General features: G+C 31.3%; 3 protein-coding genes across 3 annotated transcripts; all 3 read right to left on the bottom strand.

Moving 5' to 3' along the window:
- Positions 1-903: 903 nt before the first annotated feature.
- LOC111413361 (uncharacterized) lies at positions 904-1,955 on the bottom strand. Its single transcript, XM_023044301.2, has one exon. The coding sequence runs from the start codon at positions 1,568-1,570 to the stop codon at positions 980-982; it is 591 nt and encodes a 196-aa protein (XP_022900069.1). The 5' UTR covers positions 1,571-1,955; the 3' UTR covers positions 904-979.
- Positions 1,956-2,134: 179 nt separating this feature from the next.
- LOC111413348 (phospholipid hydroperoxide glutathione peroxidase-like) lies at positions 2,135-3,267 on the bottom strand. Its single transcript, XM_023044288.2, has 2 exons — positions 3,178-3,267; positions 2,135-2,862 (listed from the first exon to the last, which is right to left on the bottom strand). The coding sequence occupies exon 2, from the start codon at positions 2,803-2,805 to the stop codon at positions 2,287-2,289; it is 519 nt and encodes a 172-aa protein (XP_022900056.1). The 5' UTR covers positions 2,806-2,862; positions 3,178-3,267; the 3' UTR covers positions 2,135-2,286.
- Positions 3,268-9,253: 5,986 nt separating this feature from the next.
- Positions 9,254-20,134, bottom strand: LOC111413328 (proton-coupled amino acid transporter-like protein pathetic). The gene is made up of 5 exons (XM_023044256.2): positions 19,977-20,134; positions 12,545-12,609; positions 11,407-11,547; positions 10,533-11,345; positions 9,254-10,473 (listed from the first exon to the last, which is right to left on the bottom strand). Exons 1-5 carry the CDS (start codon positions 20,037-20,039, stop codon positions 10,065-10,067), a joined length of 1,491 nt encoding a protein of 496 aa, XP_022900024.1. The 5' UTR covers positions 20,040-20,134; the 3' UTR covers positions 9,254-10,064.
- Between the last annotated feature and the right edge of the window lie 686 nt (positions 20,135-20,820).

Here is a 20,820-nt window from a genome sequence, read left to right as displayed (position 1 = left end):
GTCTATTCGATCGCGTAATGTTCTTAGAGACAGTTTTAATTTGCTACCATGTAGTTATGTCGGGTCAGCACATCAAAAAACTTGATACTTCATTTCTGAGTTTAGAACACATAGCGTGGAATACGTAGTCGTTTAACAAATTATCAACTGTTTTCCCATATGTGTTATAAAATAAAATTTTTCGCATCTATTGATGAATATTTCTAGTTGTATTCCATCTCTATCGAAGGTCGGTAGACAATCGGTAATAGCTTTCGCAGCGGTAATTGTAGCTGTTGGAGTTTGATTTTGAGAAGAGAGTCATAAATTTCTTCATAAAAAAGTCGTACGAAAATTGTATTCAGGATAGGAGCGATTGGAGCCTATGCAACATTCACAATGAGCCTGACCCGATCTACGTACTAAATCTACCTATCCATTTAATATCTAAACCAGACTGACGATTAGATAATCTAATTATACTAATTTGAAGAATTATATTACGGTATCTTAATCGGGTAAACACCAAATTATTTTTAGGTTCGAGCGAAATGTATCTTAATGTCTTAATCGTGTAAATATACAATTATTATTAGTTATATATCTAAAACCTATCTATAATGATAATTAATCATCTTCGAATTTATGGCATCAAAACACATAAAAAATGTATAACAGTAAATGGCATTTCTTCTCCATTTTCTTTTTATAATTTCAGTGAACAATAAAACTCTTAATGTAGGATGAATTACGGGGAAAAAGGACACGTGTCTAAGGTTGTCATTACCTTCGTCGTTCATTGAATTATTGATATATAATAAGGCTACATAAGTAGGTATCGATTGACAGATATGTCTTTTTGAACACCTTCGCACTTACTCACCTATTTTATCTTTTAACAACTTAGTAAAGTAGAGGAAAAAAATAAGATTTTTTAAAACATTTTATTTCGTTATAAAAGCGTGAATATTACATTAAAAAATCATAAAACTAATAATTATTACCAATATTTTTCTAATGACTTAATTAAATCTTTAGGTTTAGTAGTAGGATCATGTCTTTCAACGGGTTGACCATTTTTATCAATGATAAACTTAGTAAAATTCCATTTAATAAAATCGCCAAAAGTTCCACCTTGTTTATGTTTCAAATAAACCCAAAGTGGATGAGCATTTCCTCCATTAACATCAATTTTCGAAAACATATCAAATTTTACGTTGTACCTCGACGCGAATGTACAAACTTGAGCATCATCTCCAGGTTCTTGTCCTCCAAATTGATTACAGGGAAACGCCAGAATTTTTAGACCTTTCAATTTCGAATATTCATCGTAAATCTCAACCAATTGAGCGTAGTTGTCTTTCGTCAAGCCACATTCGGAAGCGACGTTTACGATAATACAAACATGACCTTTGTATTTACTTAACGAGACCACTTCACCAGAAATACCATAGGCTTGAAAATCGTAAATCGAATTAGCCTTCGTTGGATCTTTCGGATTATTTAACGAACTTGCTGCTGCTACTGTACTAAAAGAATAAGCACTAAACACTACACCCGTTAACTTAACTAAAAAACGTTGTAGTCCCATTGTTGTTTTATATTTTTGAGTTAAATAAATTACAAATATCAACTGAATATGTCGCAGAGAATTTGTTTAGTGAGAGATGTAAAATGATTTAGATTTAGAAGGAAATGTAGCTATTTATAGTGTACGAATGATGCTGCAACAGTTTTTAAACTTGTGTAATATTGGGTGTCTATGCTCAGTCCATCATTGGACAATACAATAAATGCATTCGAAATATATGTATACCGTCGAATCCTAAAAATCTCATAGATGGAGAAAATATCCATTGAAACAATGCTTGACCACAATATATAAAGCACATAATGAGAGGCGAAAGGTATCATGTTCTCCGTTTAATCATTGAAGGCACAATAAAGGGAAAAAGATTTGTGGGAAGACACCAAAACTCATTTTGAAAGAACTGCGACGTTGGTTTAGTCGCTATAGACATTTCGGACTGCAACCTTAAAAATCATCACCGCTAATTGGATCGCCGACCTTCAAAAGAAAACGACGTAATAAGAAGATATGCCTTAATAAAGGTATAATAAAGGTTAAAATGAATAAGAAAATAATACAAAAGCATTTCCAAATAATATTTATTTTAAATGCATTATAAATATAAAAATAATAAACCAAACATATTCATTCTAAATCTAAATCCATCCCAGCAAAAATATAATAATAAAATACAAGATTTTTAAATATATGGAGCTTATACAATAATAAATGGAATTCTACCAATATTTCTCAAGTGATTTCACCAAATCCTTTGGATTAGTACTTGGTCCATGTCTTTCAACCGGTTGCCCATTTTTGTCAATAATAAACTTGGTAAAATTCCACTTGATGAAATCCCCCAAAGTACCACCTTGTTTATATTTTAAATAAACCCATAAGGGATGTGTATTACCCCCATTAACATCAATCTTTCCATACATATCAAATTTGACGTTTTTCTTCGAAACAAAGCTGCATATTTCGGCGGAATCGCCAGGTTCTTGCCCCCCAAATTGATTGCATGGAAATCCCAATATTTTCAAGCCTTTGCTTTCGCCATATAATTCATCAAGTTCGACAAGTTCTGCGTAATTATTTTTGGTGAATCCACATTGAGACGCAACATTAACGATAATACAAACGTGTCCGCGATATTTTTCGAACGAAACTGCTTGTCCGTTAATGTCCAATGCGTTAAACTCGTAAATGGATTTTGCTTCTTTAGGATTTTGTGGATTTGTTACGGTATCTGCCATTTTTTGAATAGCTTCCGTTGAAAACGTCCGTAGGGCTACAGTGGCAAAGTTGAAAAACTGTAAGCCGTAAAATAACATTTCTTTATATTAGAAGTACGATTATTATCAAATTATCGACTTGGTCACTGCGCGTACTCGATAGTATGCTATCTTAATGACTCGAGAGTTTTGTTGACTACAAAATTAAGTATGTATGTATGTAGTTAAAAATGACTTTAAAAAATTAAAGGTGAAATCAAATTGGTATTAAATATAAATAAATAAAATAACATCTAAATGTAGTGATATTTTGTATTATTAATTTAAGCGGAAATCTTTTAAACAAATGTAAATCGTATGATAAATAAATAATGATGTGAAAAGACTACTTGCCTAGAAAATCGTTTGACGTAATGAGTAAGCAGTAAAGCCGGTACGGCGAGAAACTCAATAATCAGCTGATTGACATCACGATAATTTTCTGTTTTGGTAACGGCGGCGGAATATATGTCAAATATAAAGTGTTGCTACTAAACCATAGATGTCACTCATCATAATAATAAGTTCAAAATCAAAACTACAAATTTTTAAAAAGATTCTTATATATTTTTGAGGATCATCAACATGCGCTGCATTATATAAAATCTGGCTATTTATTCTACATATGTCTATTAATTGAAAGAATATTACAAAAGGATACCGCCTAGTTCTTTTTGATACCTAATAAGTAGCTCACATCTTATCAACCATATCAATGCCATCTTTGTTGGCATTATAGTTCAAAGTTAATGAGGGTTTCTTAGTTTCAGTATCTATATGTCCATCATCATATATTGAAGAAAGTAACACCACTGCAATGTTTTCCTTAGACACATACGACACAATGGTAGCAACAGTTTAGTATTCAAAAATTGGAGAATTAGCCTATCTTGTTTTATTTAGTAAAAATTCTAGTGGAAGTTCTTTTTTATTTTTTTGATTTCATCTGATTCATCATGCAGAGAAAGTTCTAGAATCGCATAATATAAAAGTCTTTGATCCCATATTTGGCGAGCTTATTCGGGATATACAGGATAAAGCTACATTTTCCACTAAATGTTATTAATATTTCATCTACCGTCATATTTATACCAAGTCAGCAATGTTTTTTTATAATTTTGTACAAACTGATCGGTGATAAACAGAATAGCAATTAAGTTTTTTTCCTGTAGGGTATAGAAATCATATCATCAAATCTTATAGCGGCTAGCAAAAATAAAAACTTGTTACAATCCATACAAGCTCTAAATATATCTTATCTTGGTCCATCGGTTGTCTACAGCTCTATAAAATTCATGTTACATTCGTGTGATTCTGTTCTCTAGCTTCAGTTATCAGAAGTATAATACTATAAAAACCGTTATTTAGTTTTTGGTTGTCTTGAAAATTTTGTGTGCATTCTCTCAATTTCTATGTTGGTACATTCTATAATATCGTCAATAATATTATCAGAGAAAAGTTTTTCAAACGCACTACTTACATCTGGAATATTCTTTGAATAAAAAGTTGGGCCAGGAAGTATCCAAACAATATCTTTTTGTCTGGTTTTGCTAAACCTACTTGTAAGTGGACTCTTACTCCATTCGGTTTTTTTATCTTTGACTAACAAATATTCCGCGTTTGTTTCTTCATCTTCTTTAGTCTCATTCTGGATATTCACATCCCTTTTTTGGTCTTCCGACTAGTTTGCGCCATAGTTTCCAAACTTGTTATTGATATTCGACTATTACAGGATCCCTAAAAATACATAATTTTACAAAATTTAACAAAAAAAATTTGCCTAGTATACTTTATGCACCACAAAGTAACACCTAAAATAATTTAGCAGAACAACAACACTGTAACACTGAAATATTGCTGGGCATGGGCAATGAAGGACAAGCGTTTAAACAAAAGGTTAATATTTATGAAGGACTTGTCATTAGTGAGTGGTTCTGTATCTGTACAATTAGTGCATCATTATATGTAAAGAAAAATTTTACTGAAGATGGAAAGATATATCTCTCCGGAGCACATCACAATCAAAAATGTAATAGTGCAGAGAAATTCACAACCAAAATGTTGTTTACTTCAGTATTTATGTTATAAATGCATACTCCTTCTTAGTGTTTGGCATAATATAGCCGCCTCACGTTTGAATTTTCAAAGTTTTGATTAAAATAGAATAGAAGCTGTACCTTCTATGGCAGTATATCATCGAGTTTGTCGATGACAGAAAAACTACTGTGTCCTTAAAGAAACATAAATACTTTACATTCAAATATTCGTCGTATTCAGGAGGGTCACGTTTAAATACCAGCTGTAAGAACTGTATGCAGTACATGCAGTAGTGGGGATTAGACTCTTAAGGGACGTCCCGGTTGGTTATGTATTTGCTTTTGCTAGATATTACCAATCATGCCGTTTTTTAAATAGTACATTTCTGCATCATACATATGTAATAGGGTGGCCAATTAAGCGTGCAAAGTACTCTATCTCGGAAACTACTCCTTGTAGAAACTTGCGGTAAAAAATTTAATGGCTAAAGTAAGGAGGCGTAAACGCCATCTTGAATTGAAAAATGTTGTTCCACTGTATTAACATTACAAAAGAATATATTTTGAACTCGCCAAGTGTTCTGAAATGGAACGGTAAAACCATAACTATTTACATACTATAGTGAATTTATTTGCTGACCATTTCGAAAGTATGTATAGTCGTACCTCATTCGCTGCCTCCAATAGTCACCATATCAATCCTGTTATGACTGGGGTTTCTTTCGGTATCTCTGAAATTAGCTATGGCGAAATGGTGGAATCCTTCAATAGATTTAAGGCAAAAAATACAACCGGGCCAGATGGCATTCCTGCATTTATAGTTAAAGACTGTGCACCTGCATTTCTGCGACCACTGCAACATATTTTCAATCTAATTGTAAGGAACTCTGAATTTCCGGAAACCTGGAAATTGAGCAGAATTTATCCTGTTTTCAAAAAAGGTGATAGGTGCTGTGTGATGAACTATCGGCCAATAGCTATTATAAATAACTTCGCGTAGCTGTTTGAACAAATCGTAGCATACAAGATGGAATTCTACACCAAAGCACGAATGTCTGAACATCAACATGGTTTCTGCAAAGGTAGATCCACAGCCACTAACCTGTTGAGTTTTACCGAATACGTATCTAGGGCACTAGATTGCCGTGGACAGGTGGATGTCATATACACGGATTTCTCACGGGCCTTCGATTGTTTAGACCTCTTCTTGTTGACGGAAAAGTTGGAGAAGTTTGGGTGTGATTGTTCTCTTATACGGCTTCTGTCATCCTATGTGTCAAATCGAAGACAATACGTCGAGTTGGCTGGTATTAAATTGAGAAAAATAAGCGTTACTAGTGGCGTACCTCAAGGATCCATACTTGGCCCTCTACTGTTCAATATTTTTGTGAGCTTTAGCACGAATGCCCTATTGTACGCAGATGATCTGAAGTTGTTTACTACTATTGGTAGTGAACAGGATTGCATTTCACTTCAGTTGGACTTAAATAAACTCTATTCGTGGTGTACTACTAATAGATTGATTCTGAATACTTCCAAATGTCAGGTAATGACATATAGCCAGAAACGTAACACCATCGATTTTGATTATGAACTTGGGACTGACTGCCTATCGCGCATTTCTGTGGTGAGGGATCTCGGTGTATGGTTCGACACTGGTTTGTCTTTCAATGTACATGTTGACAAGACGTCGACGAACGCCCTCAGAACACTTGGATTTATAACGAGAAATAGTTTGGAATTTGCTCATATAAACACAATAATAAAACTCTACTTTACACTCGTAAAAAGCAAACTTGAATATTGCTGTATTGTTCTTACCATCTTATTTAAGGTACATCATCACCATCGAGAGGGTACAACGTAAATTTGTTAGATTCATGCATTTCCTGGACTTTGGTCATTATCCGCCTCGAGGGGAATTGAACTATCCATATCTCTCACATCGTTATGGACTCCAGAGCCTTGAAGACAGAAGGAAGTGTATGTCAGCAAGATTTGTTCGGGATGTGATGTCGGGTGTAGTGGTTGCATCGGGTGTTTTGCCGCAATTGAATATAAAAGTTCCGAGGTTTGGTGCTCGTGACTTTAATGTTTTTACTACCAATCGCGGTCACACAAATATTGGACTAAACTCCCCATTCAACAAATTAATGCGAGCTGCTAATACGACCGAATGTGTATCATTCTTCGATGTTTAACTTAGCAGTTTGTTAAATTGTTGTTATTTGATTTTTCATTTTTCATTGAATATGGTTTCTTTCTTTTTCTTTTTGTTTGTATATATTTACTTCTTATTATGTCAATTAATGTACGTTCATAGGCTTAATTATGTTGTTTATAATATTATCTCTCTTTTTGGAAAACAAATTTCTGTTGGGATAAAAAAGTTATTATTATTATTATTATTATATTATGCCTTTTAAAGTTGATATAAATTATAGTTTTAATTTTAATTAATTATAATTTTAAAATGGTTCTCGGAATTTAATAAACTTGGTATCGTTGAAAAGAGCTTTTCTAGACTACAAATCCTACTTTATTTGTAGTGATTGTAAGTTAGTACGTCGCCACTAGAGGGCATTTTCCGATATTACAATACATATTGTGAATTTTCTTAGAAAAATTAAATCTATTGGTATTACTTTCTTTTCATGGAAAAAACGCAAAATGATGCCCAAACAAGCTAGTGAAAACGGTGCCTTGAGATCATGTTCCTAACCTAAAATATCAGTGAAAGAAGATCTTTTGAGAAAATTTAATGGATTTCAATGAGTTTTTTTAGGTGCCTTAGTTTAGAAGATACTTCACCTCACTTTTAAGAGCATTTCTCATTGTATTGTTTTTTAGTAAAATTAGAGACGAAAATTTGGTATATTGACAAAAATAAACATAATTTTAAACAGATCATAATTGCAAAACTATCTACTAGAAAAAAGAAAATTAATAACTGAGTCCTGCAAAACTGAGAAAAAACTGACTCCTTACATTCCTGCTCTTGGTAGGTTGTGAATGGCATTCCGAATCCTATTTTCTATATCTTGTTTGGTGGTAGGTTGAGTTTGAAACACCATTAATCGCCCCTATTTCCAGGATTTTCTCTTAGCCACTTTAGTCGATAATTTTTTTACCGCAAGTCTCTACAAGAAGTTATGTAAATTATCCATGTTGCAAGTAAATGAAATTTTGAATATAGAAATAAAACACAGATGTGACCTTTACACTTGCATAAAATTTAATTTATATCAGTACCGGTTTCGAAGTTTTCACTCCATCATCAGCTGAAAACTATACAGAGAGCGTAACTATTATTAAAATATGTAATGGATATAAAAATATGAAAATATAGAAGATATAAAAAATATAACGAAATACTCACCGCTCTCTGTATAGTTTTCAGCTGACGATGGAGTGAAAACTTCGAAACCGGTACTGATATAAATTAAATTTTATGCAAGTGTAAAGCTCACATCTGTGTTTTATTTCTATATTCTACAAGTAGTTTCCGAGATACATTACTTTGCACGCTTATTTTGCCATTCTGTACATAAACAATTTTTATTATAGAATAGTTAACAACAATGATTGATAACGCATTTAAAGGAGAATTGGGAAATTCTTTTGGTAAACTATTTTACCTGTTGCAACAGATTTTGAGACGTCATCTAAGTCTTCCAAATTGTTTATATTTTCTGGCGATGGAACTAAACATCCGAAGGATACTGAGATACATTTGTGCGGAATAAATTCTTCTATAGTTTCTGTGACAAAATTCGCACTATTTCTTTGTCTAAGTATAAATTTCGGTTGTTTCAATTGTTCTCCAATGATTTTCAGTCCGAATTGGTTTTCTTCGTCATATATATTGTTAAAAGCTGTGTCGGCATTGTTCTTGCATTTTCTCCAAGAGAAACTGCTTGAAATCTTGAGAAAGGGTAATGTATAAGAAAAATCGACTTCCATAACCAAAAGATGCAATATGAATTCGGAAGAATTGAAGAATTTTTCAACAATGTTGCCCCAGATGTTGGCTTTCAATCTTTCCAAGTTACTATGTTTTCTAGAGCAGAAATTATAGACTCTAACAATTCTGTCATTAGAACAATGGAATCTTGTCGTTGAATCCATCGAGTAGGACAGAGTTGCTTCAATCTGTCTCGTTTTGATGTGGTATTCATCTCGTCAACTTTTCAGCTAAGACAGATTGCCCTTTTTTATATTAAGCAAATTAGACGAATTTTCTATGAATCCCATACAGTTTCTAATAGGCTGTATAGTACTGGCATCTGAAATATTTTGTCGGACTAATTTTGCTTAAATACGCAGTGACATGAATTAAGAGGGACAAAGCGGAACTAATGTTAACCGTGTTGCAATAATAATAAAACAAAATGTTGCAAAAAAAGTTTATATATTGTTTTAAAAAGATAAAACGTAATAACAATTTATGTTAGATTATCCCTAGGTGTATCTAAAACTAATTGACAACAGCAAGCAAAATGTTTCTTTTTACAATTTTTGAAGGAACTCGGATCCGATTTATCTCTTTATAAATTAATAATAAAATAAATAAAGGAATTCGAAATCTGGCACTCAAATCAGCTAAAGTAAATTAATTATAAAATTATAATAAAATCGTTTTTTTTAAAATCCAATCATGCAAAACATGTGATATAATACCATATACACATCGCATTTTTATCGAAAAAAAGTGATCCAATGAATGTCATTGTATGACACTAAGAAGATCTTAAGGCACCGAGTCACAGTTCCACTGGAACTAAATACTATTTAAAAAACATGTATAAAATCTTATACAAAATATGGAGAGCTGCTCCCTGCTGGCAATTGAGCATCTACGTTTAACTTTTTTGTTTCGTTTTAAAGAGATTACCATTTTTTAAACCACACAAAAGAAAATACTTAATACTAATAATACAAAATGAAAAAATCAACCAGATCACATTAGAGATAAAGTGCTCTAAAACAATAAAAAAATACTACTAATATTACTACAAGAAATTCTAAAGATTAAGAAATTAATACATTAATACCTAAAATAATTTTGCAATCACAGCTTAAAATTACAGTCTGCATATGTTTGATTAACCCTTGTTTGTTTCAATTGTTTTCTCAATTTTATAAAAGAAATACATTCTACTTTAATAATTGAAACTAAGATGCTGATATTTGATCGATTGTAAATTAATCCCCTTTAAAAATTTCACCCAAACTAACATAGCTACCGGTTATAAAACCAATTAGTCCAAATACAATTAAAAATGTGTTCTTCCATAAGCGCCAATTATATTTTCCCAAACCAGGATCTTCATAGAATGTTACTAAATCAATTACCGCAGGAAATATTAAACCAAGTGTTGATAAACAAACAGCTCCAACGAGACTAATAAATCCTCCAAGATTTGGTACAGCTATCGCAACTCCAACAGTTCCAATTACAATAACACTACGAATCAGATATTCTCCTAACGTTGATCTCATTCCAAAACGTTGTTTTAAATTTTTCATTATAATTTCCATTGGCACATAAAATTGGAGACTGTATGTGAAGAAAATTGCAACTGCAATCATTATCTTTACGCATTGAGCCAAACTAAAAAACATAAATTAATTAAAACATTTATTTTTTTTTAAATATGTTTGATAACTTACATTTCGTCTTGTGGTAAATTTAATGTAATACTTGGTTCGGTAAATTCACCATATTTTAGGAACCCGAAAAATCCCACAGAGGCATATAATAAAACAACGAAAAACATTCCAGTATTTAAAACTCCAGGACATCCAATAAAATGAGTTGGTGTTTTCATGTTATTTTCCAAAGGCATAACAACGCCGATTCCTTCCAAAGCAAATATCGCAGTTCCAAAGAACATTGGCCATTTATCAAACGAAACGATTGTTGGTCTTGTAGAGATTTCTGGTAAATCAATGAATATGTAATAAAATGTAATCCCCATTCCTGTTGCTACCAAAATATTTGCAACCATCGAAAACGGAGCGAGATATTTTAGATTTCTTATCAAATTTATTGGGATCAACAATGGTAATAAAACAGCCATGTACAATCTCAAATCAATATCAGAACTACTATGATGATCAACTACTTGTTTGATATTTTTTGATACAAATACAATGTATACACAGCAACATCCCAAAAGATCTATCACTAAGAATAGATTTATCATCGCTTTTGCAAATCTCGACCACTTATTTAAACTTTGTGGACCAGCTAAGAATGCCGCTTCAGCAACTTCGGCAAAACCTAGCGATGGAACTCGTGTTCTTTTACATAATTCATGTGCGCTTCTCACTAAGATATGGACACAATAAGTGCAAATAAATCCAATTGTGAATGTTGCAAATAAACCAAATGCTAAACCTGCATTTGCAAAAGCAACAGGCATTGCGAGAATTCCACTTCCTAAACTACCTTTTAAAAGGTGAATTAATGTATCCAAATCGCTAAAAAAGCAACCAAATTAATATGTATTTTGAAAATAATGTTGTAAATGTTATTTCTTACGATGTAGGATGTTCTAATTTTCGATGATCAAAAGGATTGTATTCTCCTAATTCCAAATCGCTTTTTCCCGGTGCTTCCACCAAAGGTACTGTAGATCCATTTGCCAGGGTAACAGGAACGTCATTTTTTTCACTTTTATAGCTGCAATAAATTTAAATTAGAAATTGGAAGCAAAATTCTAAGATAAATGTGATTTTGGTTAATAAATTCCTATCTGCCTATTTGCAAATTTTAAAACCGGAATTATAATTATTTATTAACGGCTATTTTAAAGAAAATTAACCAAAATTAAAAGGAAAAAAAGTTTTGGCTTATTCTCATAAAAATATATTATGTGCAAAGCTTAGAAGTTAAAATGAATGTTGGCAAAATAAAAAAAAAATAATAAAAGAACTTGAAAAAATGGGAAATGCAAATCGCGATAATTCGTATCGAAATCCTATTTTTAAAAGTTGTAATATTCGTTTAACATAAACGTAATAATATCGGCGAATAAATGATAAAATAGAATATGTTATAACTTAAAACGAAAAATATTGTACCCTTAATCCTCCTCATATTCCGCAGCTCTTCAGCACTTGCAGCGCAACGCGTTGCGGTACAGCACTTCGACAGCTCCGGTCATATGCCAATAATCTTATGAAAGACTTAGAAGAATATAATCACAACAACACTCGGTTTATCTTTTTTAAACCAAGAACTCCATGTACATATACGAAATTTCGTTTTATTTAACTTCGTTCTTATTGAAGATTAATTTCAAAACGATAACATAAATGTACATGGTTTCAAAATGAAAAATAAAACTGTAATTAAGTAGAATTATAACAAAATACATCCAATCACCATTACTACTACATACGTACAAAATTTCACACAAAATAAATAGTAAAACAAAAATCTTATAAACCAAAACCGCTCACTCCCCAAGAAGTAATTATTAACTTCAACAATCAGAGACAAACAACAAGCTAATTAAAATGTAAGTGAAATTTGAAAAATATAAAAAAAAGTAATATACTTAATATAATTTTCGATTACGAAAGTTAAATTTGTCTGTACCTTCCGAAAAGAAGCGTTTGTGTGCCGTTTCGATGAATGAGTTTAGCAGTTGACGAATTAGAGTTATAGTACTTACTTAGTCATTATTGTATCAACACCACCCTTTTTCTGGTTTTCGAATTGTGGTATCAGCTGGGGTTTCTGAAATAATTGAAAAAAAAATCATTAAAAAAGTGTTAATTTGAATGAAGTGATTTACGTACGAAATAATTTATGTTACTGAATTCTCACTGTTATATTATGACATATGTTGAATAAGACAATAATTTAAAACAATCAGATAAGAGTATTTTACCTACTATTGTAAGATTAAATTATAATACAAAAATAAGAATTGTGGTAAAAATGTTTTGAATACGTCAGTAAGTTCGTAATTTTATTTGTGTCAACGTGGTAGAATATAAAGTTAATTAAAAACTACAAGTTATATTACGAGTAAGAAGGTTTACAAAAAAGATGGAAGCGAGGAAAGTTTTATCAGAAAAACAATGTGTTTAAATAGAAAAGGGAGAAATGTTTATGCTTTTTTATTGATTTAAAGGTGGCATTTGATACTATGGATAGGGGGAAGTTTTGAAGGTGTTAAAGATATATGGAGTCGATAAAGTTCGAAAAGTAGGTAACTCTATATTTTACTGAATTTTAGTGTTACCTATTAGCACAAAGCATTATCTGTTACTTTAGAAATGTTTGTAGATCTCAAATATTTTATTTTTAGAGAATTGATAAAATAATAATAATTTATATAAAGCACCAAACATTGGTAAATTAAGTATAATCCAAGTCAAGATAATCAATGTAATGCACATAAAATTATTGAGTGCAGTTTAACATTGGAAGGTTTCTTTAGAAAGGATGAATAAGGAAACAACTGAATTTGTACATCAACCTGGAACAAGCGAAGTGGAAGGAAAAATTTTTAACCCAAATATTCCAAGTACAGAATTACGAACATCAAACTGACATAGATGAATCTGATGAAGAATATGTACTTGAAGTTGTTTCTCAAAAAGATTCAGATAAAAGAGTCTGTATATTTACAAAATAAAAGAATAAGGAGCTTGGAAAAGCATCCTTAAAGCAAAGGAAATGTTGACTTCTCAGTTGAAAAGCTACCTCAGCTTTGGAAATGTTCCAAATTTATTCAGAAATTTCATTGAAAACATTTGATAATGGCACGTCCAAAAGAAGTATGATTTGTCTAGTTTTTTACAAAAGGTAAAAACTTGACAGGGTGAAACCAAATTGGAAGTAGAAAAAAATCTATTTAATGATACTTGAGGAACCCCAGAAAATATTATTTACCTCTAATTAAACAAGAACAAAGTTATGAATTTTGAAAATGGCGAGAGAAGGAAAAGTGATTAAATATCATAAGATAGGGTTGCATTATTGTCCTGCTTGATTGTTGATGAAATTGGTGGATACAACAAAATGTACAAACTGTTAATATTACAAATACATAAAAATACTTAGTTTTAAAGCAAAAATCTAGAAGCACAAAAAGTAAGTATAAGGTCTCTAGCATTATGCTCTTGACAGTGGTCGATCTGTAATCAGTATTATTTGCCCTGAAATGACAGTGTGAACTATTTGCAAAGCTATTTCGTATTTATGGCAAAGAAAGTTACATTTTTATGACATATTGTGTACCGTATTTGCCTTTCTTGTTAAGTGATTAAATGATCTAGCCGATAGTATTGAGAATCTTCATACAGGTTTGCTGACTGTCGGCTAGGACCTTGTTTAGTTGTTTTCTTATATTTCTAGAAAATAAGAACTGTTTCTATTGTTTCTAGAAGCCCAAACGCTAGCGAGTGCCTAAACCGTAGTCTTTTTTACCACATCCATGGTAAATGGTCTTCCTCGATGGTCCTCGATAACATTATTGTCATTACCTTTACGCAAATTACTAAAAATAATACCGTCGTTTAAACTATTTTTTCGCCTTTAGACTAGAAGAGCGAGATAAAGGACAGATTATAAGCTTTAGGCCTATAATCTTTAATTCTTCTAATAAGGGCATCGAGTATCGAGGTAAAGATGAAAATGAACCTACAAATAATCTTTCAAATTGCAGAACAATATCTGCCCCAAGTCTATAATCTTCAAATTTTTTAAAATATAATTGTAGTTGAACCCCGATCCAGTCTATGCACCGATTTCTTGTAGTTCCGATTCAGAACTTGTACCCCTATCTAATTGGTTTGCCTTTTACAAATTGTTTTAATCCACGCCAAAATTCTGCAATATGAAGGTAAATCTGTTTTGCGACATTATTTATCATCAAATCTATTGAATTCGTTGCCTCCCTTGGAATCTAGAAACTCTACAATCTAGTTTATGACATAGACCATCCAGATAAAGTGGGATTGCATTATTCATTCAAAGACGTATTCAGATAAAATTACTGAAAACATATTTCAGTTAACATATTTGAGTCGTTGTATTGCAGAACGTTTAATACATTTAAAATTTTGTAATGTTTATTGATTCATCTACTATGTGTACTATTTATAATACAAAATAAAAGTAAATGTGCTGTATCTATATCGATCAACTTTTTCCATACCACCTAATTCAAAAAGAATAGTGTCTTAAAACACATTTAAATCCCTGCTGTCAGTGACATAATAAATTAAAAAATAAATAATACAAAGTACAACTTTGAATAAGTATGTGGTCTTATTCAAGAAATAAAGAATTAGATTTCTCGGGTTACATGCAGATTATGTGCACTATACGCGGAAAACAATTAAAAAATACCAGGCTTTTATATTATTATGAAATACAAAACGCCCGGTACGTAATGGAAATATGAGATCTCTTTTGATAACGACGGAAATGGTTTTCATGTCCGGCAATTTCATGTAATATAATTGTTAACGCAAAAATTTTTTATTACAAATTTTTTTTTCTTCGCAATGTTACGAGTTTTATTCTATGATCCCTAAAAACTTTCTTAAATACTATTAATATCTACATAATATTGACAAAATTATGCAAATTATTTGGCAAAGTTGCAATAGCAGTCTTGTTTAATAAACAAATTGGATTTTCAAAGAAAAGTGGGTTAAAGATGTTTTCTCTTAAAGTAAGGGCAAGGTATTTTTGGCGATATTTATAAACGAAGCACAACTATAATGGCCTTGAAATACAAATTCGTGTATTTAATTCATGCCTACTTACGTATGCGGATCGATATTATAAAACATTTCGTACATCTTTTTTATATCAGCACAAAAGCAACACAGCATTTTTCAGCCAAATAAAAAAAAATCATATTTAATTTTTACTATGAATAGAATATAGTTATTTTACTAGTAATAGATGTTAAATAGGATAGTGTAAGTAGCAAATTCTTGAACGAGTTCTAAAATTACTATGGATATTTTTAGACCAATTTCCTCGTGGGTATTAATTTATTACCAATACTCTCCTAAATGAACAACGTACAACCCTTTCTTCGATTTATAATAAACGTTATGACTATTTTATTACTTCCTGTTACATGTTTATACTGTTTGTAAAAGTAAACATTTTTTTTTAATCGTGTTAGTACGCAATAGATGTGGTTTATTCAAAAATGCTGACTTCATAAAATTATATATGCGTCATAATAAAGTGCAAGTTGACGACTTAAATTTATAAAACAACAACTTGTTTACTCACAAAAAAGTAAATAATAAAAGAATACTGTTGTGTTTAATATAATCAATAATTTTAATTAGGACTAGTTTAAAAAATTATATTTAATCTCTAGTTAGGTTGACCTGTAACAACATTTTGTTATTAATTTTTACAGTTTATACTTTCAAGTATGTAACTTACAATTAGTACTTAATCAATATTAGATATAGAAGAGTCATCTAGAGTATCTAGACATTATAAATGAATAGTAGTTGTTTTGACTGCCTGAACGGCAGTCCTGGATTGAAAACGAAAATTTTCTGGTTCAAGCAAATATTGCATGGTTTATGCATGTTGACAGATGTATCATAAAAGCCGGAAGGTGTCGAGACAGCAGTGCCAGACACTCGGGATTAAGCAAATTTTCAGCCTGGGTACGTATTGTACTGTATTCCATGCGGAAGTATTTGCTATTGACATGGGTGCGTGAAAGGAGTGAAGAAGCTCTCCAGGCGCTGCAGACCATGAAAACGGTGTCGGCTCTGGTTAATTACTGTAAAAGAACTTTAAACATACTGAGTTGTGATAACAGAGATTCTCTGATCTGGGTCCCAGGTTACTCTGGGGTGGCTGGCAATGAAGCGGCAGATGAGTTAGCACGAGAGGGCAGCGCTAAAGCGTTTGTGGGACCAGAAGTAGCAATTAGTATGTCATTTGCGATGGCCAACCATAGGAGTGGACTGTGGGCTGAAGAGAGACTTTACCTACTGTAGACCAGTTCTCCAGGAATGAGAGACGTTAAGTTGTTTATCACCATTGCAACTGTCAAACTCGTGAATGTTTTAGGACTATTCGTAGGAGCATTAAAGTTCTAATGAGTGTCTTTACTGGGCACTGCCGATTAAAGACACACCTCAATTTGTTGGGCCTAGCCGACCATGTTGAATGCCGACTATGTGCAGAACAAGAGAAGACGGTTGAGCATGTTTTATGCCACTTCCCTGCTGTTAACCGTACCAGATTTTCAATTTTTGGGTTGCAGTTTATCTCCCCAAAGGATTTGAATGACTTTTCACCGAGTAAGGCATTAATGTTCGTTAAGAGCATTGAGGTCGCGGTGCAAGGTTGGTTGGTCGCCTACCCGGTATATAATTGATGTAATGTAATGGAGTGTTTGGAAAATATAGGAACTCCCCGTTATATTAAGACAACACAAGATGAGTGGTAAACAAAATCGTCAAATGCTAGTCTTAATAACCAGCGATTAATATTATGACATAAAATGTTTAACTTATGCATATAAAAAAGGATTCAAATTCAGGCCAGCACCTCTCTCAGAATAATCGTCTATGATTATCAACGATAACATTTTTAACCACCATTTCAGTTTCAAACCTGAATGTTATCAAACCTATCAAACAACATGTCAATAGTGAAAATCAGCGACTTCGTTCATCATTTCCAAATTTATATCAGAATCCAATTATATAAGAGTATTTGAATAAAGCAGTGTTTAAAGATAAGTTGGTCTAACTTATCTTTAAGGTTATTATCGAGGATATTATCATCAATAGTGAAGTTAAAGATAAAAATTATTTTCTTCAATGCTATGTAGAATTAAAAATTAAAACTTTTTGAGGTTGTCAAGGAACGTTTGAAAATACGTTATACCAAATTTTAACTTTCCATAAGCAACAATTTGTTTCACACAAATATTTGAAGATTACTTATTTAAATTGGCATTTGTTGAAAGTGAATTGATTAAAGTAAAAAATATTTACTGTAAATCGATTAGTATTTAAGAAATGAATCTTTTTTTTTAGCTTATAAAGGATGTTATATTAAATTTTAACATTCCATAATCAACAAATCGTTACACATAAATTTTTAAAGATCACCTATTCAAATTGACTTTTGTTAAAACCTAGACTTTAATCTTAGCCAGGAATTACATTAAAATGTGATGAGAATGCAATTATATAGAATAATTCTAATAAAAATAGTAAAATTGTTATCAAGGTTTAGAAAAGAATGTTTTGAGTGAAACAATTAAAATTTATAAAACATTACTGGTGACGGTATGTAGAGGCGTCAGTGTTTGTGAGGTTCGGTTAAAATTAGTCTTAATTAAACGTTTGAGTAGTAGGAATTAGTATCCTCTTTGTTGTCTTTACATTTCTCAATCTCAAACAGAATCGAAGAGAACACATTTGTTAATTGATTGGGTGATAGCTTTACTGTTAACTGGTTATAGATGAGCCAAGTACGTCTTAATCCTTTATTGAGCAAGCTGTAAATTTTACTGAGACTTGACTTCAATGATTACACCAAATTCTACTGCCTAAATTTTTACATTCTACAATGTTATGATGATATTTGATTATGGTGCAGTAGAAATACTGTAACAAATCGGTACATTCGATAAGTAGATTGTAAGTTTTGTATATGTTGTTCAGAGGAATTTTGCTAACAAAATTTGTATCATCAAATCATTGGCTTACGTTGCCCCCCCATTTATGATACTTTTCAACTACACCAAGGATTCCTGATTGCTCCATTGAAATTGATTGAAGTTTTACAAAAGCAAGGAAGGAGGCAATTTGATTATAAATTTGATAAAGAAAAATGGGCTAATAGTTATGACGCGTGTGGCCAATAAAGCTATGCTATGTATAGATGTTCAACAAATACACTAACGTTAACATAGGTACAACTTATTCCGCCATAGTAATGGGATCTAATAATTGCATGAGTGGGGTGAATAAAACCGGTGCTTTGCAGTTTCTTTATACATCGCAAAGCGGTCGTATCTTGCAATATTTGCCTATAAGCGATGATAATGGATGTGTAACATTTTACCAGAAAGGGAGTATAAAAATTAAAATTATAGGAGATATATGGAACTACTGAAACTAATAAATGGGGCGCATCATATTTTTATTAAACAATTCTACTTATTGTTTACATTATGATGATAATCTTTATCAAATTTCTTAGTAATTAATTTGTCAGCAATTTCAACAAGTTATGAAATTGTTAGTTGAAACATTCCATGCATTAATTAATTATAAGATATATATCCTCCTTTCATTGCTTTATAACATGAAATTTTGATTGATGATTGAAATACATCTTTGCAATATAACATTTATAATTTTTTTGAAAATATCTGGTATACATATAAGATTATAATTGGATATGAAAATAAATGATACCTTTGAAGCTTGGATTTTAAATTTAAAGAAAACATTGTAACTTTAAAGAAATTAGTAAATTATATAAAATAAATTTTCAGACAAGAAATTTTTTTTATAAAAAGAAATTAGAAAAGAAATATATGTTCCGAGAAAATCCCCTCTAAAGAATTTCTTTTAAAGCTTCCTATACCTCGGGTCGTCCTGGCTAACGAATCAATGAGGAGAAACACAGTGAATGGAAAATCCCCAAGAGAGAGCTAACGGTTCGACCAGTGTCTCAAACCAGTTATGCCCGGGGACTCGCATTTGCAAATACGTACTTACCATTATTGTTAAGGTTTGTATTTGCATAACAATAAAGAAAGCTTTTCCAAAAAGCCTCCTTTAAAATTAATAAATTATATTAATTTAATAATTGTGATAAGAAAAAAAACAATGATAAAATTCGATTATAAAATTATAAATTTCTTTATAAAAATAGCTTAACAAAAATTCAATTTAAGTAATTTAATATAATAAAATAATATTTTTTTGTAAAATTAATTTTTAACGTATTTTATAGTATAATCTAAGTTTAGAAAGTTAAGGAAACCATAATGGCCGAAAACTTTTTGAATCCAATTTTAAATTTATTTCAAATCAATACTACCAAAATAAAATAAAAAAAATTTAAAAACTTACTTTCATGTACCCATGAAGAGGAGCCAAAGTTTCATTTTTTCTTTCAAATTTATTACTCGCCATGATTATATATGATTGTTGGAAATTTGTATTTGAAAATTCCTCAAAGCTCTTCCTCTGCACACTTCCTAACTTCGGGGAGGATAAACATAGAATGCCATAAACACGGTGCGCGCGTTCTAACTATGTCTCCCCTCTCCTTATAGAATCAGTTTGCCATTCTGAGTAAACCGAAACACAACCAAAAGCCGGCAAGCAATAATCCGAAATCAAATTCGCAAAACTTGAGAACAATGAGTAATCTGCAATTTACATTTTTATTGCTAAATATCAATTGGGCATAAAAGAAAAAAAGGGTGTAAATCATCTTTTATCGATTTCAATTTTTGATTTATTTTGTGATGAAAATTTTCTAGAAACTTTTTACCCTCTATATTTATGGAAATAAAATGTTCTTTTTATGGATGAAGTTTGATCGATTATTTAAAACATTTGTAAGGTTTCTGGTGTGTTAATGTACTGTTGAATATGAAAATATGTAAATAACGTCTAAGAAACTGATTATAGCCTGATATGCATTGCAAATAAAATGATCTGAAAAGTGACAAAATAGATTTTTTCTTAAGGGGTGAAAAAGCTTAATATATATTTTTTTAGATATTTTTAACAGTTCAAGAGACAATTTATTTAATTAAGAATAGAACAATGAGCATAATGAACATTTACAATTGAAATATCCTTGTCCTAACAATTTAATTTAACAACGTCTCTATTCTCAAATAATTTTTCCTGTTTACAAACCTATTATATAAATCGCTTTTGATTCGAAAAAGATTGTAGACAA

Source organism: Onthophagus taurus, chromosome 1, assembly GCF_036711975.1.
Source record: "Onthophagus taurus isolate NC chromosome 1, IU_Otau_3.0, whole genome shotgun sequence".
Classification (NCBI taxonomy): Eukaryota; Metazoa; Arthropoda; class Insecta; order Coleoptera; family Scarabaeidae; genus Onthophagus; species Onthophagus taurus.
The sequence above is the reverse complement of the archived record's forward strand: the minus strand, read 5'-3'. Positions and strand labels throughout refer to the sequence as shown.